This window comes from Solanum verrucosum, unplaced genomic scaffold (genome assembly GCF_900185275.1).
Source record: "Solanum verrucosum unplaced genomic scaffold, falcon-dt-bn FXZP01000253.1, whole genome shotgun sequence".
In the NCBI taxonomy this organism is placed as follows: domain Eukaryota; kingdom Viridiplantae; phylum Streptophyta; class Magnoliopsida; order Solanales; family Solanaceae; genus Solanum; species Solanum verrucosum.
Genome location: NW_026019984.1, coordinates 940,229 through 950,613, shown reverse-complemented (window position 1 = coordinate 950,613; position 10,385 = coordinate 940,229). Strand labels below are relative to the sequence as shown.

The 10,385-nt window shown below is 28.0% G+C and overlaps 1 protein-coding gene across 1 annotated transcript; it reads left to right on the top strand.

Moving 5' to 3' along the window:
• Positions 1-7,419: 7,419 nt before the first annotated feature.
• On the top strand, positions 7,420-10,138 carry LOC125817970 (alpha carbonic anhydrase 7-like). The gene is made up of 7 exons (XM_049497473.1): positions 7,420-7,555; positions 8,068-8,288; positions 8,789-8,895; positions 9,161-9,263; positions 9,408-9,575; positions 9,713-9,766; positions 10,016-10,138. Exons 1-7 carry the CDS (start codon positions 7,465-7,467, stop codon positions 10,097-10,099), a joined length of 828 nt encoding a protein of 275 aa, XP_049353430.1. The 5' UTR covers positions 7,420-7,464; the 3' UTR covers positions 10,100-10,138.
• Positions 10,139-10,385: the final 247 nt, after the last annotated feature.

Here is a 10,385-nt window from a genome sequence, read left to right as displayed (position 1 = left end):
TAACTCATATGACTTTCTTTTGGGGAATTTAATTAAATAAAACCAATTCAAATAAAAGGTTAGTCAAATACAAATAATCAAATAAATATCGTTATACCCCATTTTAACTCGAAGTTCAAATGGTGTACAACATATTGGTGAATCTTAAAACCATTTTAAAGAGTCGCCACCTGATTATGTTAAAGGTGAATTAGGACACCTATTTTGCTGAAATTATACTAAATTAACTCTATATTAAAATTTACTTAACCTTGTGAGATTCTAGGTAAGGGTTCTAATTTATATTAAAGGGAAGGGGTAAGACATCCTTTAAAATCTGTTAAAAACAATTAACCGGCCAAACTTATGTTAATTAATTAGGCTAAGAAAAGTGATTGATTTTCTTACTTTATTATTTATTCATTTTAAAAAAAAATATAATAATAATAATTAATACTTAGTATATAAGAAACAGGATGACACGGCTATATGGAAAGTGTGTAATCAAATTTAGAGCAAGACACGGGCAGAACTAGTTATTAACAATATAAGAAGTTGGAAAACTAGCACACAACTTAAAGTCAAAAGTGTAGGAAAGCCATTTTGTCTTTTTACGAGTTTTAATTATGGTCTTGCCAAAAGAAGAAGATGGGTCACTTATTTTTTAAGTCTTTAAAATAAGAGTTTTATGTGATGAGGGAAATGTCTCATAGCTTAAAGAAACCTCCAAATTAAGTACAACTACTAGTTATATATTAGAGAACATATAAGTAAAGCCAAAAACACTAATCACATCAACACAAATAAATTAAACAAGCTGAAGTAATTAAAGGTTATGCTTGGCTCTAACAGAAGAAAAGATTATCTCCTCCGTTAGTCGATGTATGAACAAATATGAAGCAGGAAAAAGTAAGGATGTGCAAGTAATATAAAATAATCAAGAGCCATGTAAGCTCCATAAAAGATTTTTCCTTCTGTAGGTTGGCTGTCTTAACAAAATAGAGATGAACGAGGGTGATAATAAATGGAATCTGTACATCAACGACCTTATCGAGTCTCAAGTGAAACTCTTCGGCTCCAGTGTTCATGCAAAATAGATAAACGAGATAAAAATGATTAGAAAATAGTATACTCTCGATCAAACATGTGAGCTAGATAATAAATAAATTATGAAGTTCACAGACTTGTAAATTCACATCAAACAAACATTTCTTTTCATTAGTGTTACATTAGTAGTCATTGAGTTTATACTAATTCAAGCATTCAAAAACAAGTACATATATTCAAATGAGATAGTTATTCTCAATGTAAACTTTCCAAACAGAATCTCAAAGTTAGATATGATATGTATAGAAATAAATTCTTGACTCCAACTATGGCCATGTTTAATAGAGAGTAAAAGAAAAACAAAGAATTAGAATTTGATGGAGCAATGTTCAGATACTAGAAAGTGATTCATGTACATATAAACATAGAGCAAAAACTGCAAGTTTTGAACTATATATAATTGTCATTTTAATGCAAATTAACAGAAAATCTAACATGGATTCCTAAACTAATACAAACATACTAAACAGAAGGGTAGGATATAACAAGGAAAAGGTGCCGAGATTACCGTTTGTGGGGCAGCGAACTAAGACAACGAGTAGAGGACGATGGTTTTTCCACCACGAGAAACTTGAACACGAACAATAGTCGAGGAACCGGGCAGAAGTCCTAGCAGTTCTCGATTCAGGAGCGTATTTCGAGTGTATTGCTACTTGTTCCTAAAGGTTGTTCTTCGTATTTCTGCCAAGAAAACTTACCTTGTATTTTGTTCAAAAATAAAATAAAATCCCCCTGTCTTCTCCCCTCTCACAGTGAATAAGAGCAAATATATCTTCTTTTTGGTTTCCTCCCAACCCCTTTTTCCCTTCTGATTTTTCTCCCCAATTTTTCCGATATTTTCTTCAACGCCCAAAATTTTTTGTTTTTCTTTTCACAGTGAACAGCCAACAAATATATAGAAGGGAGAATCGGCTTCGAAAAAAAATAGGGGGAAAACGGACCTCAAATTTTTCAAACCAAAGACCCAATTCAAAATTCAAAAATCAAAATCTTTCACCGATTTGGACAAACACCTTTTTTCTGAAAATTTGCCCCATTCTAGAAAAGGAAAAGGGAGATGGACGATTGGGATCGATCCCATCGTCCTGACGAGCAACGTGGATCCATCTCAAGACGAGCAAGGACGAAGCCATGAAGTTGTTGTTGTCGTTGACGTCGTTTTCTGGGTTAAATGCTTTGAGAACGTTGTATGTTGCTAGAATCTTTTTGGTCAATGGAAAGTGGGCCAGGTCTGGGAATTACAAAGGTGGGATTTGCTGGAAATAAAAATGGGATGGGCTGGGTCGGTTCAGGAGGGTTGGGTTTGGTATTGCCGCAACAGCTGGGCCTGGGTTAATAGAGGCATTGGTGTACGTATGTATTGCATGTTGTAATGTTTGCTGATGGGTTTGTGGAATCAAGTGGTAAATGGGGGGCTGATGGAAAGTGATTTGGGTTGACGAAATGGGCCCAAAATCTGGTCTCTCAATGGACTGAAACCAATTTGATAGATTTGGCTAAAAATTATAATTAGACAATAGGCAAGCTAATTTAGCCAAAAATTAAACAAGACAAATTTGTATAAATTAAATAATGAGCTTCTTAACCTTAACGAAATAAAATAATTGACTTAGTTATAAACTAAACAATTTAAAACATAAGCTATTATATAACTAAAAATGATTAACCAAATATTTAATTAAAATAAAATATTTTTGAGATGATTTTCGAATATTCATAGAATATACTAATTAGACACATATTTATATAGAACATATGCGTTATTTAAATAAGTATAAAACGACAAACTATTTGAAATAACTTGCAAACTACATTACATATTATTATTATTATTATTTTGAAATTTTATACGACTAATTATTTTAAATCGTTTGAAATTGAAGAGGCTCGGCGATTAATATATAATGTGGAGGTCCAAAATTGGGTGTCAACAAATATATTTTTCAAAATTGGCCAAACTTAATGATGATTAATTATACCATATGTAAATCTTATTTAAATTTGATTTTTGACTTTTAAGATTTTTATATAACATCATTTGGTGCAAATATTGGGCATGAATAGTGTATTTCTCACACATGTTTACACTTTACACACATTTTAAACAATTTTTTTATCCCACGAAATAGGAATGAAGTCTGTGTATGCTTAATTTTTTTTCTTATAAAATTATATTGGATTTGTTGGTGTTATTTAATAGGATTAAAGTCTATGTATGTTCTATTCTTTTTTCTTATAAAATTATATTGGATTTACTGTTATTATGTAATAGGAATTAAGTATGTGTGTTCTATTCTTTTTTTCTTATAAAATTATATTGAATTTATTGCTGTTATTTAATTTACACTAATCCATAGATTTTTATGCTTAGTATAATAACAGTGAAATATTCTAGAAATTTATGATAGGTCATTGAAACAATCAGCATATCTACTTATAGATGTCATTGTGTCAAATTAAGAACAATTTAAAGTATCATTAATTAAATAAATCATAGAAGAATAATTATTTTAATTAAGGGGTCTCCACACGCAACAACTCTCCAAGGCTTCTCAAGAGTGTCTAGAAGGTAGCAACTAAGAAAAATATTTACAATGTAATATTGTAGAAAATTTGATATTAATTATCCATGTAATATAATATATTGTATCAACTAATTTATCTTAATTTCTAGGTTGAGAAGAAGAAAAATATGCCAAGTCTTCAACTTTTTTACTATACAAAGAGAGTCATGATTTTATATTGAAGGAATATGTTTTTTGAGCTTCAACTAATTCGGAGTTGTATCCTAGAGGGAGAGAAGTCAAAAGTTATATTGTTGAATCAGTGAAGATTATGTCACAATAGACTTGAATCTTTAAAAAAAACTAAATATCCACACTTCTACATAAATAGTATTTATTTATTTTATTTTTCAACATTAGGTTCTTATCAAATCTAACAAACAATTTCCAAATAATACTAACATATAAAATAATCTGTTAATGATCATTTCAAGAAAAAAATAATGAAACAAAAGGATTCAAAATCAATTCATAGATTTTGTATGCTTATTATAATTAAGAAAGAAATATTGTAGAAATACTTGATAGGTCATCAGAATTCAGAAAGATCAGCATATAATACTTGTCATTATGTCAAATTAAAGAATAATTTCAAGTATCAAAGAATTAAATAAATAAATTAAAAAAGCACTTTAATTAACTAAGGATTCCCAATGGTGTCTAGAAGGTGGCAATAAAAAAGCAGAAAAATAAGTTATCAAAATTCGTAGCGATCTCGATTCAGTCCATATAATGGTACTTTAAAAAATTACATACCATAATGAATTATTCAATTTTATAATATATATATATATATATATATATCCAAGAATAATAGTGTGACTGTCAAAATAAAACAAAAAAAATATTATGTTATTTGGTGTTCGAATCAGGAACTCCTTCATTCATATGGACACTCATTGCCACTACGCAAAGGCATAACTAAGAGTGTTCATGGTTTGGATAAAAACCGATCCGAACCGAAAAATCAAATCAAACCGATTAAATGAACCGATTTAATTTGGGTTTTGGTTTGGTTTGGTTTTAGATTGTTAAGAACCGATAGTATTTGGTTTGGTTATGATTTTGTTCAAAAAAAATCGAAGAAATAACCGAACCAAATCAACAAGTTATATACATAAATTTTATTATTATACATACATAATATATTAGATTCATAAACAATTTTATAGATTTTATATATGTTTCATCAAAATTTATTTTTCTTTATAATTTACTTATGAAAGAAAAAATGTCCAAGGTGAGACATTTTTCTTATTGGTTTCATGTATATGAGTGTCTATGGAAATTCTTTGTGGGACTGAAAATGTCATTGTCTCTTCCTTCTATGCCAAAATAATGAATTTTGAAGTTTTATTCAGTAAATTCAATGATCAAAAGTTATGTCATGCCAATCATTCTAACTATTTTTTTGTTTGAATAGATTGTTGTCACTTTTTTTTACGTTTTGAATGAATTGTTTCTTTTATTTTTATGTATGGTTAATAACCGAACCAAACCAAACCGAAACCGAAAACAACCAAACCTATAAATGTATATTATATTTGGTTTGGTTTGGTTTTGATAATTTTAAAACCGATTAAGTTGGTTTGGTTTTAATTTTGACCAATAACCAACCCAAACCAAACCGTGAACACCCCTAGGCATAACTTTTGTCAAGGATGTCCAACCTTAAATATACATCCTTTAAATGTAGAATTTAACATATATATAGAACGTAATTTCCGACAAGAGTGTACACTGGGTGGCTGTAGCTACACCACTGATTGTTAGTGTCCATATATACTGACATAAAGTTGATCAGACATACATTCAACTTTTACTTTAAAAATACATATATAATTACAATCAAATATATAATATAACCCGTAGTTTTTAATTAAAATGAGATATTATATAGGTGCATGTATACGTTTTTGAAATCAAAGTATTGATGCTTCATTTTTATTTATCGATAAAATCTTACTCTCTTTTTTTGTTGCAAAAATAGACGGCTATAATAGGGCTATTTAAGGAATTTTAAAAATATATTCAGAAATAATAACATCTTATTATGCTAAGGATATTTAAGATATATTGTTTAACTATTTTATATATTATTTTACTTATATATACTGTATTATTTTCTAACGAAATCCCCACAATAACATAGCTCTAGATTATAATGGTCAATATAATTTTATATATGTAAGTTGCAGTATTTTATTACGGTCAATATTGGTAGGTGAAATTCCTAGTACTGCGCACTGCTGCAGCCACCAAAATAACAAATGGTCGAGTTGGATCGAATTTGAATAGACAAGATAAATAATTAAATAAAAATTATGAATAAAAAAATTGATTTGTACATATTTAATACTGATTAATTGACGGTTAATATAAATATTTATATTACTCATGATTTCAGAATATTCGGTTGAAAATACAAACTAAAAATCAAGATAAGTTTAGAGTTTAAGAAAACGGAAACTTATAAAAAAATAACTATAGATAGATGAATATATAATGAAGTTATCAAGTTAATAAATATATGACATGATATAATGCCTAATATAAACGAATAATTCAGGTAAAAGACACATGCATTTTTTAATTAAAAAAAGGGGATCTTTTTCAATAAAATGAATTTGATTGAAAAATTGAAATAGAATTTCCAACATGAAGAGTCAAAGAAAATATATTTGAAAAAGAACTGTCGATTGTCTTTTTATGTTTGTATTAATTATGATTTGACTAAAAGAAAACAACATATGCTTCAAACTTGCTTTACTATTGCTAAAAAAATGTGGTGGAATGAATTTTGTAACAAAATCGAATTAGTATTTTCACTAAAAATGTAAAATATAAAATATTCATAATTCCAAAAAATTTAATATTGACTTAACCCATGAGATGTACAAGATCTCTTTCACTTCTAAAGATAAATTTTGAGTTCAAATATTCCTGAAAATAAAATTAAAAATGTTAAAGAATGTGTTATACATTACCTGAATCAATTTAATTAGCCATGATCTCAATATAAATATCAAACCTCCTACGAATTTCAATATAATGTCCACTTGCAAGAAGTTATTGCTGGGTATATTATTATTGTTAGTTGTGTGTTGTTATATATATATATATATATACATATAATTTATTAATAAAATTTAAACCCCCTTGTGCTCGACTAGATGAATAGAATATGTTCACCAATTTTAACGATAGATTTTGAGTTCAAGTCTTGAAAATAAAAAGTATCTTGATAAAAATTATGGCGGCATAATACATAAATATGTCCTTTAACCTGGCTTAAACTGACACATATATATGTCCTTCAACTTTGAGTGTGTACAACTAGTCACTTTAATTTGTATAAATTGAACATGCAGGACACAAAATTGTCATGTAAGATGTCATGTAGAACGAATGTCATGTCTATTTGTGCAATTTTGTATAAATTTTACACACCATAAATTAGAAGACATAAATATCAGTTGAGGCCAAGTTAAAAGACACATTTATATATTATGTAAGAGACATACGTTATGCAATGCGAATCAAATTAGTCTTATTTCACAATATGAATATCGTACATCGGATAAGAAATCAAAAGAAACATGTTCACCTGAAATAGCTAGAGCCTAGAAACTTCTTCCTCATGTGTAGTCAAAGATAGTTTTTAAGATCTTTTTGGTCAATTTCACATTCACATTTCAATTTCCACTAAGACTGCTTTAGTTTTTTCTTCTATATAAGTAACGTTTAATATTACTAAAATTGCATCCTTAACAACAACAAAACACAAAATTCTTTTCTTCTTGGGAAAATAAATATGGAGACAAAGCTTACAAGAACCAACAAAATATTGTTCCTTTCTTTTCTTTTCCTCACAAATGCATTCATTGCAACATGTCATGAAGTTGGTTAGTATTCTTTAATTTGTCTCTTAAATGATTGTTTCTACACTAGATGATAAAGAGAGAGTTTCGTTAATCATGACAAAGCTCTTGTCATTCAAATAATATTATGAGTTTTAATAATAGTTTGTGTCTCAATTTATAACTTTACGTCGCATCTGACCCAAGATGATAAAGAGAGAGCTTTATCTTTTTGATGAACATCGGATTGACGGAGCTCTTTCCATTCAATTATTATGAGTTCTAATAATCATTTGTGTCTCAATTTACAACATTACGTTGCATCTGACACAAGATGATAAAGAGAGAGCTTCGTCTATTGACGAACAACCGAATTGACAGACCTCTTGCCATTCAATTATGATCGAGCTCTAATAATCATTTGTGTCACAATTTATAACTTTATGTTACATTTGACACAAGATGATAAAAAGAGAGTTTTATCTATCGATTTACAACTATATACTATGATTTCTAATTATAATATTTTTTCATGATTTTTATTTTATTTTTTACAGATGATGAAAGTGAGTTTAGTTATGATAGAGAGAGTGAAAATGGACCAACACATTGGGGTGAAATTCATCCAGAATGGAAAATGTGTAACTCTGGAAAATTGCAATCTCCAATTGATCTTTTAAATGAGAGAGTTGAAGTTGTTTCTCATTTGGGAAGACTTCATAGAAGCTACAAAACATCATCCTATGCTACTCTCTTGAATAGAGGACATGATATGATGGTAAGTTTTTTGATCTGTTTGGTACGATGAAACTCATTTTTCTTTCAAATAACTGAAAAAGAGGAAAAATGTTTTTTTTTCTACTTATGGACGGAAATCATTTTCCTTTCATATAATCAATATTTGTTAATATTATTATTTTTTTTAAAAATTTCATATATCACTAACTAAAAAACATAAAATCAACAAACTTAACCTACTACACATGAAATTAATCAAATATACAATCATTTTTGTCTACTGTTAATTACTATTTAACCTACCACCTTACTTTGTTGAATTTGCAACTATATAATATAAAGTTAGGTGTTTAATTTCTTGATATTAAGAGGGAAGTTATATATGGGGTCGTTACATTAGCAACTTGTATTGATTAATTAGTAAATATATGTATAGTTTTTTGGAAATTAAATTCCCATATTAAAAGATTATTTTTATTATTTCTTTTTTAAAAAAATTGTGATGAATTTAATGAATAATAAATTATTTATTACTTGCAGTTAAGATGGGAAGGTGGAGCTGGACATATTAAAATAAATGGAACTAAATATCAACTCAATCAAGCTCATTGGCATTCACCTTCTGAACATACCATCAATGGAAGAAGGTACTTAATTTATTTATTACTATTACATATTTTTTCAATGTAACAACAAAATTATCTCCGTGTGATTTATAGTTCATGAATTCGACTTTCGAGTTATGGAACCAGTCACTAATGTTTGTATTAGGATAGATAGATTGTCTACATCTCATCTCATGATGTGTGTCTTGATCTTCAAGAAACCCTGCATGAATACAAAATGCTTTGTGCATCGAGCTCTATTTTTTTTTCTCTTATAACAAAATATTGTATGAATTAAATAATGCAGATTTGATTTGGAGGTTCATTTGGTACATGAAAGTGAAGATGGAAAGACTGCAGTTGTTGGAATAATGTACAAAATTGGAAGAGCTGATCCCTTCTTGTCTATGGTACATTACACTAAACACGAATTAAATTTTTATACATTGACAGTATAAAAAAATTCAACACTATAATAAATTTTAGAACATAAAAAAAATCTTGTGTACGTCACTGATAAAATAATATTAACTATGATATATTTTTAATTTCAGATTGAGAGTGATTTGAAAGCTCTAGCACATACAAAAAATGTGGAGAGAAATATAGGAGTAATTGATCCAAAAAAGGTGAAATTGGGTAGCAGAAAATATTATAGATATATTGGCTCTTTGACTGTTCCTCCTTGCACTCAAGATGTTGTATGGACTATTGTAAGAAAGGTAATTTCAAAAGTTCTAAAATTACGAGTTCGACTGAAATCAGTCAATATGTATTATTTATGTGAAAGCGCAATATTTCATGCTTGTAATATATCTTGAAGTTAATATTCGATATCATTTGTTTTGTATTTTATCAGGTGAGGACTGTTACAAAAGAACAAATGAAGTTAATTCGCGAAGCAGTTCATGATGTGAGTTATTTATAATTATGTTTTATATCCTAATAATTTATCAATTATTCTAGCTTCATATTTAGATTTAACTTAATTATAATATACGTTGACATTAAAATTGATCAACGATAAATTAAGTTGACATATGATAATATATAAGTTTTCATAGCAAGTCTTATGAGTATATTCCTCCGTCTCAATATAAGTCGTAGATATTTATGTACCTATAAATTATTTCAATAACACTCTCGATTTATTTTTTTGTAGGAATCTGAGACAAATTCAAGACCAGTCCAAGCAACAAACAAACGAACAATTCAACTCTATAGACCAAATGATCCTAAAGAATAATTGATTATTCTACAATATAATCTCAAAAATAAAAAATATTTCTATACTTCTAGTTATAATAATTATGATGATTTTGTTTATGGTACCAAAAAAATAAGAGCTCAATATATGAGCTAGAAATGGCCTTTATTTATTATATTTTATTTATTTATTATAGCATGATTGTAATTCTTTCCATTATATAGTATATTTATTTGTTGTATTATATATTGATTATTCAATAGTAAATTATTATAGCAAAATAATTATTCAATATTTCTGTTGTTGACCTATTTTGTCTTAATCA